The sequence below is a fragment of the Haematobia irritans genome, chromosome 1 (genome assembly GCF_050003625.1).
Source record: "Haematobia irritans isolate KBUSLIRL chromosome 1, ASM5000362v1, whole genome shotgun sequence".
NCBI classification, from domain to species: Eukaryota; Metazoa; Arthropoda; class Insecta; order Diptera; family Muscidae; genus Haematobia; species Haematobia irritans.
In genome coordinates this window covers 5,667,647-5,692,027 of record NC_134397.1, presented here as the reverse complement: position 1 = coordinate 5,692,027, position 24,381 = coordinate 5,667,647, and the positions used below count along the sequence as shown (strand labels likewise).

At 32.1% G+C, this 24,381-nt stretch overlaps 1 protein-coding gene across 6 annotated transcripts; it reads right to left on the bottom strand.

Annotated features, from left to right (window-relative positions):
- Positions 1-857: 857 nt before the first annotated feature.
- LOC142220102 (esterase B1-like) lies at positions 858-18,609 on the bottom strand. 6 transcript variants are annotated; one of them, XM_075289032.1, is made up of 5 exons: positions 18,485-18,609; positions 17,676-17,853; positions 3,726-4,038; positions 2,772-3,659; positions 858-1,483 (listed from the first exon to the last, which is right to left on the bottom strand). In XM_075289032.1, exons 2-5 carry the CDS (start codon positions 17,717-17,719, stop codon positions 1,031-1,033), a joined length of 1,698 nt encoding a protein of 565 aa, XP_075145147.1. In that variant the 5' UTR covers positions 17,720-17,853; positions 18,485-18,609; the 3' UTR covers positions 858-1,030. The 6 variants fall into 6 exon arrangements, with proteins under 6 accessions (XP_075145147.1, XP_075145149.1, XP_075145151.1 ...); XM_075289034.1 differs by having other exon boundaries at positions 17,676-17,802; positions 18,485-18,591; XM_075289036.1 differs by having other exon boundaries at positions 17,676-17,802; positions 18,519-18,578.
- Positions 18,610-24,381: the final 5,772 nt, after the last annotated feature.

Sequence of the window (24,381 nt, the reverse complement as noted above, 5' to 3'; positions counted from 1 at the left end):
CAAACTGTGGTAGATTGGTAGAATTCATAATGAATTCTACCAATTTTCTTACTGTGGCAACAGTGATTATCTACGGATAAACTGATATTTCGAACGGCGCTTTATTTTAGAATTTTGGTGAAACTCCTATTGTGAATTATCATTTGCAAAAATGTATTTAATGATTTTGGTTTTTGTCTGAAATCACCATTTAGCGAATGTAACAACCATGTATATCGAAGGTTAGTGGTTGTGTGGTGTTTTAAAATGGCAACACAAACCATCTGATACCTAACCAGAGTTGCCATGTAAGTTTTGAACTTTTCCCCAAATATTAAAAAAACCGAAATTGTTTTATGAAGGAATAATTATTTAAAAATATTAGTACAATATATATATTAATTTAAAAAGAAGGTAAAACAATAATGTATAATACCAAGAAAACTGGTTCGAACTATAAATCAAGTTTTCTTTCCAATATTTTTCTTAAATCTTCAAACTTTAATCTTACCCATGATAAGTTCTTAAATATAAATATAAAAAATTTCATGTTTTTTAATTTTACCATTTTATTAAAAACCAATAGCTAAGAAAAAAATAAATGTACACTAAAATAAAATCATTAAAAAAATGTTGACAAGGTTTCTACATTCATTTACTACGCAATAAAATAACTAATAACAAATATTGCCAAAATAATTGTGTTTGTTTCCTTACTTTGACCAAGTTTTGTTTTTAAGACAAATGTATATAGATAATAAACATTCACTGGGTTTTAAATAAAAAAAAAAAACAATATATTTTCGTTTTTTTTTTATATAATTTATAATTTGTAAAAGCTTTTGGTTATTTTAATATCTTCTTTTCCTTCTTTCTAGTTTCTTGTTAAAATAAATTTGATTTATCTATTTACAATTAATTTAACACATTTACCTTATATTTAGTTAACCCTTTACAATTTCCCCTTTGATTATCATTTATAAAATCATTAATCTAATTTATATACATGAGGTAGCCATTATTCCCTACATCTTCATCAAAATGGTTTGACCTACAATTTTCCCTGGGGATAGAAATCATTCCAAACCTCAATTATTTTTTTCAATTCTGGCAAATCGATGTATTCAATTTTATCGGAAATATTTAAGCATTTCACCAGATTGGGATCCTTTCCCAATGGCTCATATTTAACCTCGCCCAATGAGGGACAATTTGGATCACTTGTAGCAGCAAAACTAGTCCAAATATCTATCATGGCTTGTGAGACCCGACAATCCAAGGAATCCATAGGCATACGATGGGAGAACATAAAACGGAATAGGTAAACCATATCATCTCCATGGCAGGCTCCACGGACTCCATCACCACATATCAAGCGGCGTATGGCATTTGAATCGACTGAGTCATAATCGAAGCGATATACGTATGTGGGTGCCTTGGCATATAGCATGCGATAGCGAGCTGTGCGATAGAGAGGATGCCAGAATTCACGATAGGTACAGAGCTGCAAAAAAAAAAAAAACAAAATAATAATGAGAGAAAATTAAAAAAAATTAAGCAAAGCAAAAGAAGAAGAATAAAAACTTCGTGAAGTTGATTTGTGATCAAAATATTAGAGTATAAATGAAGGCAGGTAAAGGGTGGCACAAAAAATTTAAGAAATGTCGCATATAGTGGTGCAAAAGTAGCACCACTGGAAAAGGTGGCAAATGTGGGACTAACGTGGCACAACGGTGATACTGAGTGAAATAATTGAATTTCAAATTTGGAAATTCCTGAAAATAACCCAATTTTCAGCCTTTACACAGAGTTTTTGCATACTTTTAGGCGATATATTTCCGCTTGTAAACACTGTAGTATAAGAAGAAAAAAACCGACCATACACTGAAAAAACCATGCCTGGTTCTAAAGATTTTGTCTTTACTTTAACTATTTTGGTATTGATTCCGAGCCAAGGAAGCGGAGGATAGGTTAGGTTAGGTTAAAGTGGCAGCCCGATTAAGATTCAGGCTCACTTAGACTATTCAGTCCATTGTGATACCACATTAACTAAAAGAACCTATTACATATGGGCACTTCTAGTTTTAACCGCTGAACCTTCTTGATTATTTTTCTTTGTTGAACCAACCATACTGAAAAAAAGCATACTCGGTTCCAAAGATTTTGTCTTTACTTTAAAAAATTTGGTATTGATTCCGAGCCAAAGAAGCGGAGAATACAAGTAAGAATACTTTAAAGACACAATTCTCTTTTAAATTTAGGTTTTGTGTACTAGCTTCCAGGAAGCAAATTTTAATTTTTCGCTTTCTCAGCTTTTTTCCTTCATATGCTATCAAAGTCCTTTAATAACGAGTTAACGGCAACTTTATTTTCCAAATTAGGACTCGACTTCCAGTAGAAATTATGCTATGTTTGAAGTAAAAAACTTCTTTAAAATAAAGTTTTGAAAACATGTCCTATATTTGAACGATTTTTTGCTTTGTAGTCAAGATGCAAAAAGACAACAAATTTAAAGACAATTTCATTAAATTTAAAGAATTTTTCTGAATTATTAAAGTCAAGTCGACTTCATTGAAAAGTTTGTCGACTTTTGAAACCTTATATTAGAGAAATACGTCTTCTATGCTAAGCAAAATTTGCATTCGTATTTTAAGGACATGAAATCTTTGGCCTCACGACAATATTTTTTTTCACTGTATAAAAAATTGGCATTAATAGTGATTAACGATTATATGTTTAGCTTAATGACCAGAAACTTTCTTTTGAGATGAGAATGTAATAATCACACTTACCTCTAAAAATTTCATCATAGTCTTGGGACTGCAATCCTCTTCACCAAAATAGGCCTTTTTCAATTTCAAACCCATCTCATGAGCCTTAGTGCTACGACGATCAATACTTAAATCCAAGGGCAAGAGATTAACACAATCCTTAACTTCATCCAGAGTAGCCTTTCGCTTCTGCACCTCAGGAAAGAAGAGTAGACCTTCGAAACTGGTACCACCCAAAATCATGGGTATATCATTACTCCAAGTCGTCTTCAAACACTCAAGAATAGGTTCCGAGATAATACAATCCTTGGTTTGATATGGCTCAATGACAGGACCAAAGGCCAACATGATTCTATTGTGTTTTTCCTCTTTGGTCAATATTGTGGGTATGGCTTTCTGAATGTCTATGGGTGAGGCATCTTTCAAAAATTTGTATACATTTAGGGCTTTTTCATCACCACCATAGCCCAAAGCTTTGGCCAATCGAAAAGCCCACTGATTGGGAGGAGTAAAAGCCCAAGGACATAGCATAGATCCTGACATGGCTATGCCTTTGTGTATTAAGCCCTTAGAGCGATCACTGACCATACATAAATGGGTAGAAGCTCCACCAGCACTTTCTCCAAACAGTGTAACATTATTGGGATCTCCTCCAAAGGAGGCGATGTTATTTTGTACCCATTTTAAGGCCATAATTTGATCTTTAATCCCGGCATTTCCAGGAACGTCAACACTGGGATCATCTAAGCTCAGAAAACCAAAAGGTCCCAAACGATAGGCTATGGTTACCAAGACCATATCTTTAGACATGAAATAGTCGGGGCTATACATATCGCGTGTGGCTTCACCAAGTTGGAAACCACCTCCATAAATCCAAACCATTACAGGCCGAGGTGATGGAGGAGTTATCTGAAAATGAGAAGAAAGAGTTTTCAAATTGGCTGCTTATTAGGGGTCAGAGTGTTACCAACTCACATCATTTGTAAAGACATTCAAATATAAACAATCCTCGGATCCTTTGTATTTCTTAAATATCATATTTCCCTGAAATGGAATTGCTGCAGGTCCTGTACAATCCAAAACATGATCCCATGCATCCTCTTCCACTGGGGCTTTAAAACGTAACTCTCCCAAAGGAGGTTTGGCAAATGGTATCCCCTCAAAGCTGTAGTATGAATTACCCCAAACGGACATTCGTTTGGCACCCTTGATTTGACCCTTGGCGATTTTCGTTGTGATTGTGGCACCTGTATTCAGGCGATATTGTTCCAGTTTGTAGTCCAAACCCCTGAAATTAAAAGAGGGGAAATATGAATATAGTGAGGCTTAAAGGAATAAACTACAGGGTAGCAGACACGAATTGTTAGCGATATCATTTTGATTTATTTGCCAAATACGATCCAGACACGACCAGTATATAACAGTTCCCAGCAAAAAATGGAGCACTATTTCAGCAGAATGCGACTCCAGAATATGATGTCTTTTGGAATCTTTAGGAACCGTGGCATTCGAAACGATCTTCTTGGGGAAGGATAGCTACCCAGCAAAAAATGGAGCACTATTTCAGCAGAATTGTAAGGGAGGGATGCTGTATCAACTGCTTACAAAACAACCGAATCAGCGCTGATTTTTGTGGGCGATGTCCCGATTTAGAACAGCTTCTACATAGCGCTGATATAATTGCTCATTTTAATAGAAATATTGCACAGAAGAGATATATAATCTTGAGTATAGCATTGTTGGCAGCACTACCTTTCATGCATCTATACTGCATGAATTGGTTGCAATAACGTAAACGAATGATCATAAACTAGTTTGACTACTCGTTTACGTTATTGCCACCGATCATACACAGAAAAAAATATCACCAAAATATTTCCAATTAAAAAGTTAATTGAAGTTGAAATTTTTTTCAATTAATAAATTAATTGGTACAATTAACTTTTTAATCAAGATAGAAACATTAAGTTAATTAAGTCAATGATTGAACATTTTAAATTTTTTAATTAAAAAGTTAATTGATACAATTAACTTTTAATCAAATTCGGAAGACTAAGTCAGTTTATGATGATGATGAACATTTTTTTTTAATTTTTAGTTAAAATTTTTTTTCAAACAATCAATTGTTAATCCAAATAAAAATTCTAAGTCAATTCAGAATGTAATTGAAAATAGTTACCTTTTTTAATTAATAAATTAATTGAGTTTTGCAATCATCATCAATTAAATTTTTAATTGAATCAATTAAAAAATTAATTGAAATTTGGCAATGAAATCAATTAATTTTTTAATCAAGAATTTTTTCTATGCCCAATTAAAACTGTGATTGATACTATCATTTTCGTGATTGAAGACATTTCAATTAAAAAATTAATTGGATCAATTAATTTCGTGATTGAATCAGAAAAAAAAATTTTTGTGTGTACAGTGTGGATGCACTGCCTTATTTATTGTATTCCATAAAGCGCAACTAAACTCTTACTGCTGAAGTATTTTTTGCTGGGTTGTTTTATTATACAACTCATTATATTGTTTATAGGACAACACAAGCATATGCATCTGGGTTGTTTTAAAATTAAAACTATTAATGATAAAGTAATAGGGTGATTGCTTTAGTTATTCCGACAAAAACACAGCCGGTGAGCGTTACCGTGGAGAATTTTTAAGAAGTCTAACAGAAAGTGTCTTTTGCAATATAAGGTGACACATTAATTTAGAAAAAGTCGATCAAAACGGAAAAAATACAAAGTAAATGAATTTTTAAAAGGGGTTTTATAGAATTGAATTTCAATATCTGGGAAAATCACTCCTTGAGTAACTCTGTTTATTTACTGTAGAAAAATGTGACATATTTTCAGGCGATACATATATTCCCTTGAAATATATGCCCCTTTAAATATTGATATGCGTAGGAAATTTGATGCCCTGTAATCGATTTAGGCTACATCCAAACACGCCACACCAACCTTTAAGGTTCCAGGATTCGGTTCACTGTATGGAATACCCTTTAAATTAGATTTCTAACATTAAAAGAAGCATTCGAAAGGTGACCAATAAAACTAAGATTGTCTGAGTAGGGATCCGCAGTCACACTCATTTATAAATTTTTAAAACTGGACATCACAAACAATAATAACAACTAAATAAATAAATAAAATTTAAATAAATCTATATCTTTTTTTCTTTTAAACTATTTAAACAATTCTTTTCTCTTTAAAATATTGCAATGGAATACTGTAAGTTTGTGTTATCTTTGTCTTCCTTAGTGTTCATTGACGTCTCTAATCTCTTTTGAATGCGTAGGCTCTCCAGTGTATAACGTTTGGTCTCATTTCTCCCTCTATCTAGAATTTTAACAGATTTGAAGTCTATGTTATGGCCACTCTCTTTTATGTGTTGTGCTAAAGCTGTGCTTTCTCTATGTTTGTTTATGTCGGCTTCATGTTCTGTTATTCGTATTTTCAATTGTCTTCTTGTTGTACACACAAAAAAATTTTTTTCTGATTCAATCACCAAATTAATTGATCCAATTAATTTTTTAATTGAAATGTCTTCAATCACGAAAATTATAGTATCAATCACAGTTTTAATTGGACATAGAAGAAATACTTGATCAAAACATTAATTGATTTTTTCAGCAAATTTCAATTAATTTTTTAATTAATTCAATTAAAAATTTAATTGATGTTGATTGCAAAACTCAATTAATTTATTAATTAAAAAAGGTAGCAATTTTTAATTACTTTCTGAATTGGCTTAGAGTTTTTATTTGAATTAACAAATGAAATACATTTTTAATTAAAAATTTAAAAAAATCAGCACTTTTTTTAACCCTTTCACTACCGATGTCCGCTTTGAAGGACATTCGAAAAAGACACCAAATTCTATTTTTCCACTTAGTTTTGATTTATTTCTCGATGTTATTTTAAAGTAGAGGCTTTAATCTAAATAACCCATAAATATCTTCTATATTGGTGAGGTCCAAAATACATTTTTGTAAACTTCTTTAGAAATAAACAAAAAATACGAAAATTTGAGACAATTTTTCTACTGTATGTTTCTAGTAAATGGACATTCATACGAAAACTATAGCTGACACTTTTTCGGGTTCTTTTTTGTATTTTTGCTCACACTTTGAAGGACATTATAGGCCAAATAGCGCTTATTTTCCTAAGGCCACTTGGTCACTATTCAAGAATCAAACTTTCAAAACAAGCTCATATAGCTCTTGAAGTATTTGAAGTAGGTTTTCAAAATGGTAATTTTTGTTCTACATGCTGGTAGTACAAGTAAAAACAGAAGAAAAATTAAAGTTTTTAACATTAGGTTTATTTCGGTAGTGAAAGGGTTAACAGAATTAGTCTTCCGAATTTGATTAAAAAGTTAATTGTATCAATTAATTTTTTAATTAAAAATTTAAAAATTTTCAATCATTGACTTAATTAACTTGATGTTTCTATCATGATTAAAAAGATAATTGTATCAATTAATTTATTAATTGAAAAAATTTTCAACTTCAATTAACTTTTTAATTGGAAATATTTTGGTGATATTTTTTTCTGTGTACCCACATAGTGCATATTGATTTTCGTATTTTCGTAAGCCATAGATTCGTCTTCATTAAAATAAAAATAGTTTTTATTAAAATTAGGATATATGTTATATCGAATTTTCGTTTTCTTTTTGTGATATGTTAACATGTAAAAATAAATATCCCAAATCCAATTTATAACAGACTCTTCAAAGTAAAAAATGTTTTCTTAATTTCAAAAAAAAAAATTAAACCAAAAATTCGAAATCCGTAATATAAGTCTTAGCCTATATTTGAAGCTTTTATTATCCCCAATTCAAAGATTATTTCTTTCAATCAAAACTGTTTTTATTTACTTTAAGATAAATTTGTATTCCTCCAAAGGCCATGCGACTTTGACTTCAGAAAGTATTCTTTTTTTTAAATCAAAGATTATATACATTCTTTTAATTAAAATTTCTTTATTTTAAAGAAATTTCTCCTTAACATTGTGTAAATTGCTTCACCTAAATTTTGGTTGTATAATTTTTCATATAAGGTCAATATTTTTATTTTTTGTTCAGTGCATTACAACTGTCTCTACTTTCTTCAATTGTGACATAAGATTGAATTCGTTTTACATCGATCCATAAGAAAATACATAAGATTATTTCTTATAATTAAATGAAAAATCGTGACATCTTTTGACTATCGTAAAATCTACAGACCAATAAAAAAAATCAACCACATTACCGGCATGTTATGTTTTTGTTTTTTTTTTTTGTACCGGTAAACTTGAAATCAACTTGGCCAATAGCATACAAACGGTTTGTTTACACTAAAATGGAAGCAGTGACAAATGCGTTCAAATGTCTTGTTTTGTTTTTTTTTTTTGCGTTCAATTATGTTTATGCGACATTTTGAACATTTGGTATGAAAATTGGCCTTGGATTTTTGCATTGCCAATTTATATTCCATGCAGACTTTATTCTTTCTCCATTGTTTACAAGGCATTTGGGCCCATAAATATGGAGTGGTGTGAGTCGATTTAATTCAATCACACAAAGAAAAGGAGACATGAATCATTTATTGTCAATTATTGGAGGATTTGTTTTGATCATTATTTTGCGAGAAAAAAATATAAACTTTTATTTTTTTTTATAATTCCTCCTCGATTAAAAACTAAAGAATCAGTTTTGATTTTTTAATCTATTTTTTAAGATTTTCTTAAATTTTAAAACCATTGTGCAGAACTAAATCATTCACTATTTTCTTGGCAAAGATTATGGCTCACAAATTACTCGATACTCATCGCCAATATGCAAACTTCTAGTCTTTGTTATTCTACGCAACGTACAGTGGCCTCTCATGATAGTTGGTGCTCATAAATCTCTGCCCACATATTCAGTGCAATTGCAATGGTTCAATGGGTCAAGTATGGATTTTTATACGAAAACATGTGATGTGATAAAACGTCTCAATTTAATTACAACAATCTAAATTCCGAACACTATAATTCTATCGCAGCAATATTTAAACATCCGTTAGGGAAATGATTTGTAAATTTTTCTCTGTATTGTATTGGAGCTAATAGTGGTTGGTTATAGGATTATATAAAATACTGTTCCGTTTCAATGAGTCAATAGGGAGTGCTATAATGTCATTTTTGCGATTTTATATATCAACAATTGGGGTATGGGAAAATACAAAATATACGTAAATACTATATATTTCGATTGTTATTCTATAGATTTAATATTTTATTTAATTCAAAGATTATTTATTGAAATCAAAAATATTTTTCTTTACTTTATGGAAAATTTGCCATACTTATCCCTATATCAAATAGATAGTTTTAGTTCAATCTCGTGGTGTGTTATCCCATATTATAGTACTTATACAACTAAGCATGAACTAGCATATTCAAGCCGGCTTTTTTATAACTGTCATGGTTATAAGCACATTTGAAATTTATTTTAAAACGATCAACTAAAATTGTATAGCGTATATATGACTGCAATGAAGAAATCAATAAATGATATACGTTTAATAATTATCTATATATATTATAGTATAAATGAGAGTCTAGTATTAGATTTAGAATTAACAAGATTATTGTTCTATAGTACAAAACTCTACGGTTGTACAAAAAAACTGAAGATCATTATCATCTCTATTAACTTTATGTGTTTTGGTGATTCTAATTAAGTTTTAGATGGTAGAGAGTGTGTTGGAACAATCTATGACTACAAAGTGCAAATTTAATTTATTAATAGAAAGGCTTTCGAAAGTGTTTTGGCTCCTACATTTGTTTTTTTTTTCGAAACAAATTCCATATGGTTCTTATCAGAATTATGTGATATGTTAGATTAAATAAGAATTTTTTTATTTGCAAATATAATCGATTTAATTTCATGCATATAAATGTTTCACTTTACTTTTTATTATAGCACTTGGTTATTAAATTTTGTGTAGTGCAAAGAAAGTATGTATAACGACATAAAAATATATTTATCTATCCTCTTATATTTTACGTATTACTTTAGGCAAGGCAACTACACTGAAAATATTGACCTAATATGACATTTAAAATTTAAACTTTAAGAACGCTATTTGCACTATATTAACTTAAAACAAGTAAGGAAAGTCTAAAATCGGGCGGGACCGAGTAAATTATACCCTGCACCACTTTCGCCATATCAAATCCGTCAAATGTGTTGGGTGCTATATATAAAGGTTTCTTGACCCATATATATTTCAGTCCAATCCCCTGGGGCGGAACACAATGTTAGTAAAAACAAGTATATACAGCAGTAAGTTCGGCCGGGCCGAATCTTAAATACACTCTTAGAAAAATATGTTTTTCATATGTTCCGATATAAACAAAATGTGTTTCGGGCACAATTTTAAAACACAATATATTTAAGTGCAAACAAGATGTGTTCCTAAACTAACACTAAATGTTAGGGACATTCATGTTAATATGTTAGAATATATTATGTTTGGGGCATGAATGTTTCATAAAAATCATATGTGTGAATGCAAACATATATAAAATTACAAATTTCGACTAAACATACATATGTTGTGATATTTTATTCAAAGCGACAGAGAGAGTATAGAGAAAGAAATAGAGATGGAAACCGGGAGAGTTGACTGGAGAGTCCACGTGGCAAACAAATGTATGTTTCTGTTAAATAATGTTATGTTTGCATGGGCTCGTGGGCGCTGCAAACTATGCTATATAAGTGTAACTTATAACGATAATTATCTACTGGTGACTATAACAGCTACGTAGTCCAGTGGGTAGTTTGTTGGCTTACAAACTGTATAGTCCTCGGTTCGATTCTCCGTGCAGGCGAAAGGTAAAATTTAAAAAATGTATAAAAGTGAATAATTTCTTCAACATTATTTGTATTACAGAAAAAGGTGCCAAGAACTAAAATATTTCGAGGAAGTGAAAATTACGAGTATGTTAGGCAATGAGCACAATCGTCTTTGGGAAAAATTCTTCCAAGCATATAATATTTTTGGGGTCAAAATGCTTCCAAACATATGATATGTTCACATAAAACAAACATATTAATGTTTCGGCAGTATCCAATAATATATGTGCTTCCTGCAAAATATGTTTGGAACATATGTAAAAGAAGCGATTTTTTTTTGAGGGTGTACCCATCACCATGAACCAAATATTAAGGTTTCCTTTGAAATTTCAGGAGGGCTTGAGGACTTGAGGACACTTCCCGAAGATAAATTTAAAGATTTCACCTATGAGGACTATATCAGATTCTGGATTTATAAGAACCATTTTTGTTTGAGTTTTAGAGGAATCATTAACATCTCTTGTAAGTGTGCAAGAAAATTATAAAATAACGTCTTAATTTGAAATCTTAAATCTGTGGAAATAAAATCTGGAAATCAGTGTGTCTTGTACACCCTCAAGAAGTGAATTCGGTCTATATGGAGGCATTTCCAAATGGACCGCAAAAAAATTTAATCCGATACACGTTTTTGTGAGCCTAAAATGCCAGAATATTTACAATTTCAGGTAAATCAGATAAAAACTACGGTTTCTAGAAACCCAAGGAGTGAAATCGGGAGATCGTTCTTATGGGGGCTATACTAAAATATGGACCGATACTCACCGTTTTCGGCACACCTCTTTATGACCCGAAAATACCTCTAGATTTCCAATTTCAGGCAAACAGGATAAAAACTTCGGATTCTAGAAGCCCAAGAAGTAAAATCGGGAAATCGGTCTATATGGGGGCTATACCAAAATATGGACCGATACTCACTATTTTCGGCACACCTCTTTATGGTCCTAAAACACCTCTAGATTTCCAATTTCACACAAATTGGATAAAAACTACGGTTTCTATATGCCCAAGACCCCAAATAGGGAGGTCGTTTTATATGGGGACCATACCAAAACATGGGCCGATACTCACATTTTTTGGCACACGTATTTGTGGTCCTACAATACCTCTAGATTTCCAATTTCAGGTAAATTGAATAAAAACTGCGGTTTCTATAAACCCAAGAAGTAAAATCGGGAGATCGGTCTATATGGGGGCTATACCAAAACATGGACCGATACTCACCATTGTTGGCGCACCTCTTTATGGTCATAAAATATCTCTAGATTTCAAATTTCAGGCAAATTGGATAAAAACTACGATTTCTATAAGCCCAAGACCCCAAATCGGGAGGTCGGTTTATGGGGACTATATCAAAACCTGGACCGGGCTATATCTTCGAACTTGACCTGCCTGCAGATCAAAGACCAGTTTGTGCAAAATTTCAGCACGATTGCTTCATTATTGAAGACTGTAGCGTGATTACAACAGATAGACGGACATCGTTATATCCTCTTAGAATTTCTCCCTGATCAAGAATATATATACTTTATATAGTCGGAAATCGATATTTCGATGTGTTACAAACGGAATGACAAACTTATTACACCCCTGTCACCATTCTATGGTGGTGACGGGGGTATAACTTTTGGTTTAAAGTTTTTTTTTTTTTAGAATTAAGAAAACATTTTTACTTTGAAGTATCCGTTATAATTTGGATTTTTTGTTTGTACATGAATAGAATTAATATAGCGCGAGAAGAAATTGAAAATTCGACAAATGAGATATGTATCCTAATTTTAGTTTTATTGATCCTAGATTTGAAGTCAGATAGGCTCGGAATCAATACAAAAATTCTTAAGGGAAAGTCAAAATCTTTGGATCCAAGTAATTTTTTTTTGAGTGTATCATAGTATAACATAGTCAGCCCAGCCCGACTTTGGACTTTCCTCACGTGTTCAGTTTTTGTTAGAGATTAATTTTATAAATAGTAAAAAAGCAAAAATACTTTCCTCCGGAACGAAGTTTGAGGCAAACAAAGTTCCCCAGTCTTATGGAGTTTTCCCTTTGATAAAATATATATTTTTTTTAAGAAAATTTTTTTGCGTCAGAAGAAATCTTGGCTTGTCATAAATTTCATTCATCGGAAATGAAAACTCTTTCTTCAGTTTAAATAGAATACAACAAAGCATTGTGGAAATTTCAAAGTGTAGAGTATAATTTGGTCCGACGAGGTAGTTCATTTTTTTCTTCCATTAAACACTTTTTTCTATGTACTCCAAATTTTCAAAATTTAGAAAGATTGCAAAGTCATCTTCTTAATTCTGATTACAATCCTAGTTTTAGATATTCTATCCCCAATATCACAAATTTCCACTAGCGACTTAAAGCCATTGCGATCTTTTATTTTCTAGAAAAGTTCATAGCATTCCACCCATTGGTCGATAATATGTTAAAGTCTACGAGGCCCAACTGTATTTGCTGATATATTTGCTTGTTTTATTTCAAGCCACATAAACCTACTTAATATATTTTTTATCCTCGGCGAGGGGAATTTTCCATGATTTGTAAGAATTGTTCATTCATTGCAAAAGAAAACCAGATGCAAGCAACAACCTGATTCGAAAAAAGGTATGGAAATTGCAAATGTTGTTCACCTATTTAATTTGCCGCAGAATTACACACTGACCACCATCTATACTCCGATATTCAGAGTGTGTGTGTCCATTTACGAATGCTCTATCAAAACAGCTCCAATGTAGATAAACTCCACTTCACCTCACTTTACCACACTGCCTTAGCAACCAACAAATCCAGTCACAATTTTTTGCGACATCATTGCTAAACCAAAATTGGCGAAAAAAAAAAGAGTTAACTACCATCACCAAAGCGAAACATCGAAAGTCCATACAACTTTTTCAGACATTCGCATATGCCCCGCATTACAAAACCCCACGAAATACCAACAACCAAAAAAAAACTGAATAAACCAAAAATGAACCATGTTTTGGAGGGGGATCGACAACAGCCGAAAAAGAAAAGCAGCAATTGTGCTATCCACACACCAATCACCAATGCAAACAAATACACGCTTTTATCATGGCTATGGTGGAGCTGTGTTCAATGCAATCCCCCCTGGATGGTTTTATGACTAACGATCATTTTATCCGCGATTATTTTGATTTGGCTGGAAGTGATGTGGAAACTTCAATTAACGGTTGATATATATCATATCTTGCAAGCCACAGCTTAGATACACAGCTTGTGGATGAGGCCAATGCACTTCGTAATGGGAATTACATGATTGTAACAAAATCAAAATCTAGAATATTCGCAATATAGGTTTTTATAGTTGGCGGGTTAGCATGCCCACATTGCATAGATTCAATCTCAATTTCGACCAAAAATCAAACAGTTTTTCATTGCTCGATTGTCTTCCAAAAAACTTTATGTTATTATGTGAACATATAATATGTTCGGAAACATTTTGAACCCAAAAATATTATATGCTTAGAAGAATTTTCTCCCAAAGAAGATTGTGCTCAAAAATTTTTTTCTGCCTAATTGTATATTCCCTCACATTTTTCTAACTTCCACGAGTTGTTTTAGTTCTTAGAAGAAATTATTCAATTTTATAATTTTTTTTTTAAATTTTACGTTTTGCCGGACGGGGATTCGAACAGCGGATCACACAGTTTGTATGCCAGCACACTATCCACTGGGCTACGTAGCTGTTATGGTCATCAAGAGATAATTATCGATGTAAGTTATATTTATATAGCATAGCTTGGATCAGTGGTTGGTACGTCCGCCTTGCATGCCAAGGGTCCTGGGTTCGATCCCTGCTTCGACCGACAACAATTTTTTTTTACATATATTCCAGATACGTTCGAAATATCCCGAAAAGTTGTTCAACATTACATACTACTATATTAAATTTTTACTACGAAACTGTAAAGTGTGTCTTATAAAAGACTTAAAGTCAGAAAAGAACAGTGCTTGATATAAACGAAATGGACTGAGTTCAAATCATATATTATTTTTTTATTGCAAAAATAAAAATTTTGTAAAAAAAAGGTTTTTGTATACAAGTTTGAAATTTTCGAAGAAATTCTAAAACTCTTACAAAAGAAGAACGTGAAGTCGAGTATATATAAATATTTTTCCATCGAATCCTAAGGTCTAAACAGTAATTTTACAACCAGCACATAAATTTATTTTGGTGTGAACAATTGTTTGCTAGCATGTAGCACCATTAATTTAGAAATACAAATAAATATGAATTTTTATTAACGAATAATTTTGTACTTAATTTAATTCTTGAGGCCGGTATAAAATTGGCATTATCGCGTTAAAATGGTGGTGTTTACCCTTTTACTTTTCTTTAGTAATATATTTTAAAGAAAATAAACTTATTCAATTGTTGCTTTGGATCATTCCCCACCATGTTATAATACAATTTACCGAAAAAAGTTATAATGTTATTCTGGTTTTACCGATTCTTTTCTCATTTTAGCGGCAAAACTCGAACTCAATGCCCGCTTTTATTTTCGAAAAACTCTGTCAACTCCTCTTGGACTACTCATTAATAAAAAGGAACTAATCTTTGATTTTATAGATCTTACTGTTTAATTTTCCACTGTTTCCCCCTGTTTTCATTTTACTGACATAACTCTAAAAAGAGTACACTGAAAACATATTGTCGTGAGGCCAAAGAGTTCATGTCCTTAAAATAAGAATACAAATTTTGCTTAGCTTAGAAGACGCATTTCTCTAATATAAAGTTTTTTTCCATGTTCAAAAGTCGATAAACTTTTCAATGAAATCGTGTTATCCTTATAATTAAGTGATTTGACTTGAAAGTGGGTATCATAACATGAAAGAAAAAATTTTTGGATATTTTGGACTATTTTTGGATATTTTGGTCAACTTGACTTTAATAATTCAGAAAAATTCTTGAAAATTAATGAAATTTTCTTTAAATGTGTTGCATTTTTGCATCTTGACTACAAAGCAAAAATCGTTAAAAAATAGGACATGTTTTTCAACACTTTATTTTAAAGACGTTTTTTACTTGAAACATAGCATAAGTCTTGTCTTATGCTCGTTTTGAACGGACTTTTTATAGCATATGAAAAAAGCTGAAAAAGCGAAAAAAAATTTGCTTCATAGAATCAAATACACAAAACCCACATTTGACTTACTCGTCGTTCCGATTTGTTTTGACGAAACAAAAAAAATTGTGCCCGTAATACGAAAATGCTAAACAAAACTCATGCTCTTTTCTCAAATGTCTTTTCTCTTGGTTCCGAATGAATTTTCTCTCCGAATACTCATTTTAATGTTTTTACTTAAGCATATATAATTTTTGGCGAAGTCTTATATCACAATATATATATATATATATATATATATATATATATATATATATATATATATATATATATATATATATATATATATATATATATATATATATATATATATATATATATATATATATATATATATATATATATATATATATTAACATATATTAACATATATGTCCCAAACATGTTATGCTAATTTATGAACATTATATGCTTGCACATAACAATATTGTGTTTAAAAATTTGAGTTCCAAACATATAATCTTTTCACACCCATATATATATATATATATATATATATATATATATATATATATATATATATATATATATATATATATATATATATATATATATATATATATATATATATATATATATATATATATATATATATATATATATATATATATATATATATATATTAACATATATGTCCCAAACATGTTATGCTAATTTATGAACATTATATGCTTGCACATAACAATATTGAGTTCCAAACATATAATCTTTTCACACCCAAACATATGAAAAACAGTCTTTTTCGTCCGTGTAACCCAAGGGTCAGGAAGTTATTTGGATTCGATTAATTCATGAAAGGTGTTTATTCTCATATCATTTTTATTTCATCATTCCCTAATTGGTTGAATTCTAGCTAGTATCTACACCCTCAAAAAAGATCGCTTCTGTAACATGTACCCCAAACACATTTTGCTTCAAGCATATATATATATATATTCAGGATTGGTCCAAACCAAATATTGTTTGTATTGTTCAAACATATTATGTTTCACCTTAGGGCATACATTGGTAGTAAAAAATTTTAATGAAATTTTCTTTGTGTGGATATATTTTTAAGGTGCCAATTGGTTACTTCCATTATTTTACTTGCAGCATAATCTCTAGGTCTCTCTTTCTAAACACATATATGTTTATAGGTTATTTCCAAATTAATATATGTTTTCCGGGTTGAAACTCGGCACAAGTAGTTGGTATTTATGTAGATCTGATGGTATTGCAAATGATCCATATCGGATCACCGATCCCCCTTCGTGCTCCTGCAAGTTTCCTCTGATCCGATTGAAATTCGGTACGTAATGTAAGTATATGCCCTCATCCACACAAAAAATTGCCCATTTCGGCACACATATAAACTGATTCCCAGATTTGATTTCCGGAGCCTCTTGGAGGAGTATCCGATAAGGTAGAAAATTTGTACCTGATCTTAGTATATGGCCTCTAAAAAACAAATGGTTTTGGACTAATACCCAAATGCAGGAGCTCACCTATGGACTGGAATGTTCCAAGGTTTTGCTTCGCATCAACGAAAGATGTCATTTACCGAATTTGGTTTTCTTCAATGAGAAGCAATTCAAAATTCAACAGGTTGTGAACAAACAAAACGAGCGGGTTTACTTGCCATTCAGTTTGAAATTTAAACCTTCGATTGACCAACAGAACTCATCGGCCCTGGGATAAAAAAAAATATCACGAACACATCTTATGACAGTTTTCCCAGGGCATACACAAAATTCGTCCGAATCCGAAAACAAAAACTCAAAAAATATAGGGTGTTACTTTGTTACATTACACCCTACATTCCCCCAATATTATTGTTTTTTTATGGTTTTCATGTAACCTTATATCAAGTAAAACGGAATCTATGTATATAAAAACTTACCTTACAGTGTACTTTAGCATATCCCATAGCGAAATGTGGCTCATGGCGTTGTAATTTCAATTTGGAAGGTTCGTTTTGAAAAATTAGTATCTACTAATAGAAGAAAACTGGTTCCGTGATATTTTTTCTATGGATCAGACGAATGAATAAATTTAGTCAATTATGGAAATTATAACCGCTGTTTATTTGTTATTAGTAAACGAAACAAAATGCAATAAAAATCAAAGAACAACAACAAATTCAATCATAAAAGATAAACATAAACAAAATGTAAACCGACACATTGCAACACTAAGGTTAACGCGCACAGATTTTCTCACTGAGTATTAAAAATCGGAAATTGGAGAGTAAAGCGTATAGCAAAAAAAAAAACTATTTAAAAGAGTACCCCATAAAACACTCTCGTTTTCACCACTATCAGTTTTGTAAATAAATATACACTGATCTCCCCACCCCTTCCGCATTTAATTAACACAACATCAGGTGAGAGTTACAATGACACCTTAAACCACAATAAAGCTACAAGCGAAAACACTTCACGTTTCATAGAAAAACTACTCAAACCACTCATAGGTTAACTCTTTTACAACGAATGGGTTAATGTCAGCGATGATGTTGTGGGGTCATCACATATACCGCGATATGCCTATGTTGAACTGACAAATGGAAAGTGAGTCAATCACAGATGATTGAGTACAACACACAAACAAACACACACTATAAACTTGTTCAAGCCACCAAAATAAATATGTAAACAATGAATGTTATGAGAATCGAAGTAGTTTTTTGTTTTCTTTTATTTTTATTACAAAATAGCTACACAATGCATAAATTAATGGTAACTTTTTTAAGAGTGCGTATCCGAGCCGCGTACCGATCGCTTTGAATGTCTCTCGATGACTATGACGATTCTAAACAGTCAGATACTCTCTGCAAATGCCGGACGAATAGTTTACTGCTTAATGATCGCACAGCTGTTGCCTACATATCAAAAGTTTGTTGAATATGGCAACACTTTGATTCAGTATTCATGTTAAATAGACAAAAAGCTTTCTACCTGAGAGAGAGGGAGACTGTTAAAAGCTTTCAACAGTAATGTTATTTTATGTCCCATAAAATATGAATAATTGAGATGTGTTTGAATTCAATTTGATTTCAAAGACCATTCGTTGAATGTATGACGAATGGAGATATTTTATAAGAGCATATACCATATCGCGACCTTAGAATGACAAGGTTCTAAGTGAATAGGGATTTAGTGTACACTTAGAACCTTGTCATTCTAAGGTCGCGATATGTTATAAAGATTCGAAGAAAATTGTGTTATTATGCTTCCATGCGAAAAAACAATTTATATTAAAAAATTAAAATGAAACAAATCTTTTGTAGCCTCCACCATGGATTGCATATAAAGTTCTACTAACGACTGTCCTTCACAATCTAATTACTTGGGTTGTGGTAACAATTACCGTTGGCGAGATATCCTAACTTAGAAATTTATAAATAATTATGAACCGATAGGAACCAATTTTCGCATGGTATTTAGAGGACCAAATTTCAACTGTATCTGATGAAATTGGTTCCTCCATGAAGCTCCACAAGTCAAATCTTGGGGGAATATACCTAGTTCTACATGAGTATTACAAAGCGTATATATGACGTTCTTAGTTTTAAGAGGATCAAATGAAATTTGCTTCTCCACATGGACGAAAAAGACTGTTTTTCATATGTTTGGGTGTAAAAATTATATGTTTGGAACTCAAATTTTTTAACACAATATTTTTAAGTCCAAATATATAATGTTCATATACTAGCATAACATGTTAGGGTCACATATGTTAATATGTTAGCACATATTATGTTTGGGGCATAAAATGTTTGTAAATATTATATGCTTAAATGTGAACATATATTAATTTGGAAATAGCCTATGAACATATATGTGTTTCGAAAGAGAGTCCTAGAGAGTATGCTGAAAGTAAAATAATGGAAGTAACCAATTGGCGCCTTAAAAATATATCCACACAACGAAAATTTCATTAAATTTTTTTAATACCAGTGTATGTCCTAAGGTGAAACATAATATGTTTGAACAATACAAACAATATTTTGTTTGGACCAATCCTGGAAATATATGTATATGCTTGAAGCAAAATGTGTTTGGGGTATATGTTACAGAAGCGATTTTTTATACCCTCCACCATAGGATGGGGGGTATATTAACTCTGTCATTCCGTTTGTAACACACCGAAATACTGCTCTAAGACCCCATAAAGTATATATATATATTCTCGGTCGTGATGAAATTCTGAGTCGATCTGAGCATGCCCGTCCGTCCGTCTGTTGCAATCACGCTAACTTCCGAACGAAACAAGCTATCGACTTGTAACTTTGCACAAGTAGTTGTTATTGATGTAGGTCGGGCGGTATTGTAAATGGGCCATATCGGTCCACTTTTACGTATAGCCCCCCATATAAACGGACCCTCTGATTTGGCTTGCGGAGCCTCTAGGAGAAGCAAATTTCATCCGATCCGGCTGAAATTTGGTACATGGTGTTGGTATATGGTCTCTAACAACCATGCAAAAATTGGTCCACATCGGTCCATAATTATATATAGGCCCCATATAAACCGATTCCCAGATTTGGCTTGAGGAGAATCTAACAGAAGCAAATTTCATCCGATCCGGTTAAAATTTGGAAAATGGTGTAAGTATATGGTATCTAACAACCGTGCCAGAATTGGTCCATATCGGTCCATAATTATATATAGCCCCCATATAAACCGTTCTCCAGAATTGACCTCCGGAGCCTTTTGGAGGAGCAAAATTCATCCGATCCGGTTCAAATGTGGAACATGGTGTTTGTATATGGTCTGTAACATCCATGCAAAAATGATCCAAATAGGTTCATAATTATATATAGCCCCCATATGAACCGATCCCCAGATTTGGCTTGCAGAGTCTCTAAGAGAAGCAAATTTCATCCGATCCGGTTGAAATTTGGAACATGGTGTTAGTATATGGCCGCTAACAACCATCCCAAAATTGGTCCATATCGGTCTATAGTTATATATAGCCGTGCAGGAATTGGTCCATATCGGTTGATAATTATATATAGCCTCCATATAAAACCTTCTCCAGATTTGACCTCCAGAGCCTCTTGGAGGAGCAAAATTCATCCGATCCGGTTCAAATTTGGAACGTGCTGTTAGTATATGGCCGCTAACAACCATTCCAAAATTGGTCCATATCGGTCTATAGTTATATATAGCCGATCCCCAATCACACAAAAATTGGTCCATATCGGTTCATAATCATGGTTGCCATTCGAGCCAAAAATAATCTACCAAAATTGTATTTCTATAGAAAATTTTGTCAAAAATTTATTTCTATAGAAAATTTTTGTCAATATTTTATTTCTATAGAAAATTTTGTTCAAAGTTTATTTTTATAGAAAATTTTGTTAAAATTTCATTACCATAGAAAATTTTGTCAAAATTTTATTTCTATAGAAAATTTTGTTAACATTTTATTTCTATAGAAAATTTGGTCAAACTGAATTATATATGTATTTAATCGGTCTTTTTTAATTTAATATATACCACGTATGGACTTACTTATAATTTAGAAGACGGTGTTAGGAGGTTTTAAGATACCTTGCCATCGGCAAGCGTTACCGCAACCCAAGTAATTCGATTGTGGATGGCAGTGTTTAGAAGAAGTTTCTACGCAATCCATGGTGCAGGGTACATAGGCTTCGGCCTGGCCGAATTTACAGCCGTATATACTTGTTTTTTTTTTTTTTGAGGGTGCAGGAGATTCAAGAAATATAATCTGGGAATCGGTGTATATGGGGGCTATATAAGTATGGACCGATGGATCAATTTGTGCATGGTTGTTTGCTTATGACGAAACCAGATAAAATTTGGTCTTCCAAGAGGCTCCGAAAGAGGCTCCCATTTGCAATACTATCCGACCTCCTTGTGCAAATTTTCAAGTCTATAGCTTCCCAACAAAGAGAAAGCTGCCAAAACCGAGTTTGGATCCTTAACTTTTGATCCGAAAATAGTATAAAACTTGGATCATCTTCGATGTATTTTACATGAACATAGTATGGAAGTATTTTGGATCCTTTGCATTGCTTTAGAAGTTGTGGCTTGGAAGTTCATTTGAATGAAGAAAAACAATGTTTTCGCCAATTTCAGTTTTTATTTTTATCAAAATTTTTCTTTATTTTCCATTGTAAATATCTAAATTTTACAATTTGAAAACCTTTTTCTGTCCGACCAGGGGTTGATCCTGGGTGTGTTGGCACTATAACAGAACGCCTTAGTACACTCAAGCACAAACGCCATTGAACACGAAGCGTGTAAACGACAATTCAAATGTTTGTGATATCATCGTAATATGGACCAAAGGCATAACATTCTAACTACTTTCCGAGATGTTCTTTAATAGTGTGAATGAAAATTAAAGGAAACACAAGTTCAAATCTCACCAGCGGTACATTTTTTATTACGCATTTTTTCAAAACACTGTCCAAAATTAAAATGGCCCCTTTAAACAGCCAAATAGTGTATTTTCTAAGACTGGTCCAAAAGACAGGTCATTGGAATTGGAAAAAATTATGAAGGATCCCGGGATGCTCTTAAAATGGAATGTTTGTGAAACTGCTTCCAACTTTTTTGCTGGTTTGTTTCGTCGTTGGGATGTTAGCGTGATTTCAACAGACAGACGGACGGACATCCATAGATAGACCCACAATATTACCACGACACAGGTTATGTATACGTTATGGGGCCTGAGACCAATATTTCGATGTGATACAAACGGGATGACAAAGTTATATAACAACAGGCCACATCAGGGTGAAATATAAGAGATAGTACCAACTCAGCTGGGAAAAAATAATTTTCTAAAACAAAAGATAATTTAACTTTGGCAAAAGTAATGTCGAATATAAAGGCCGGTGGCACCATTGTACTTTTATTTCTTAAAAAAAAAAAAAAATAATAATAATAACCTTAATTTTATTATTGATTCCGGACACTACTTCAGAAAAATCCATCACCTATGGTCAGTATTCTAAATTTAGACTTAGTGAGGTGAGCACTGAAGACAGTGAATACTGTGGGCGCTCAAGGTAAACACCGATGAAAGCATTAAAAAAGGATTATACCCCTTCTCAGAAAATTTTTAATAGTACGAAGAGGTGATTGAAGGACTGAATCTGCTTGACTCAAAATTCTGTAATTTATAAGCTAACGCTCAAAAAAAATTATCTTCTGAAATAAACTAATAAGAAATTCTACTAATACTGACTTTTTGGTGAAGTAGTTTATTGAGATACCACAGATGGTAAAATTCTCTCCTATCTTTGATAGATGCTGCCCGATTCTATAGTTTACTCGTTAAGAAGGGACCTTTCCTTTTTATTACCGAGTCGGAAGGGCATGTCACAATACATGTAAGACCTCTTACAAAGGCAGTCTCAAAGACTTCAGAAATGCAGAATCAAATTCTGTCACGAGTAATAGCCTAATTTTGGATTTTTATTTTAACTATCGTACTAGGTGATTTAAATCATGATTATAGATTACCATGTTCCATTATTGAGTGTCATATAACATTCGAAGGTAAGTGTTTCTCCCCCCAAGAAATATTAGACTTCTCTCTACTTGCAAATCGTTTGAATCGTATCATCTTTGTAAATAGTCACCAAATCGCTATCAATTCATTTTGATAAATTACAAGGAAATTTTTAAAGTGTTTGCACCCATAGGGCAAATGTTCCAGACAAATTTATCAATAAATTATCAAGGAATACAAAGAAACAAATGTTTAAAAACAGAAATAGAAAGACGTCAGTATTTGCTGAAAACCCTCACAACCACCACACCTTGGTCGATAAGACCATTCAAATGTGAAGAAAATGAAGTTGAACATAAATCGCAATCTCAGACAAATTCAATTTATAACAGAAATCCCATCACAATATGTTAGAAACGTTTTTCGAGTGAAAATTGCTTACTTTGTTTTCATTTCTTGACGACTTTCAATCACGAAAAAGTCATAACAATAAAATTCACAATATTTCTATCGGTCATATGTTGTGTTTTCGTTTTCGGGGAACATTCATTCTAATCAGTTTCTAATCACAGATAATAGAGAGTGGATTTTTATTTTTTGTTTCCCAGCTCGTGATAGCCTTGAATTTAGTTTACCGAGTATGATAAGCGATAGTTACTTTTAGTAGGTACACTCAACGAAACAAGAATGAAGGTATTAAATAAAATTAATTATATTTTAGGCAAGTGTATTAGGATCCTGATGGTAAATAAAATGAATCTAAATCTAACAGTGAGAATATCTAAAGTAGGGTGGAACGAATTATGTAATGTCCTACACGCATAATAGGAATATGATCAGCTCAATCATTTTATAAGAGCATAGTGTTATGTTTGGGGTGATCATACTCTTTCTCTGAGTGTATAACAAGCCTACATTAACAACAGTGTTTGTTTAAGGCCACTTCACCCACCCTAGTCTTTCCCATTGTTCATGACTCAAAAAATGAGAAACAGTTTTTAACTTTGTGTGACGTCCAAATTCAGTCTCTCCAGAATGTTGTTTTTTCGGGGATATACGTTTCCCATACTATATATTCCTTCTCATACACAGACAAAATATCACCAAAATCCAAT

Coding starts and splice junctions, on each gene's coding strand:
- LOC142220102 (XM_075289032.1), bottom strand. CDS start 17,719: ATGAGCCACATTTCGCTATGGGATATGCTAAAGTACACTGTAAG. Junction 4,039..17,675: donor ATGCTAAAGTACACTGTAAG/GTAAGTTTTTAT, acceptor TTTTAATTTCAG/GGGTTTGGACTACAAACTGG. Junction 3,660..3,725: donor TGAATGTCTTTACAAATGAT/GTGAGTTGGTAA, acceptor TCTCATTTTCAG/ATAACTCCTCCATCACCTCG.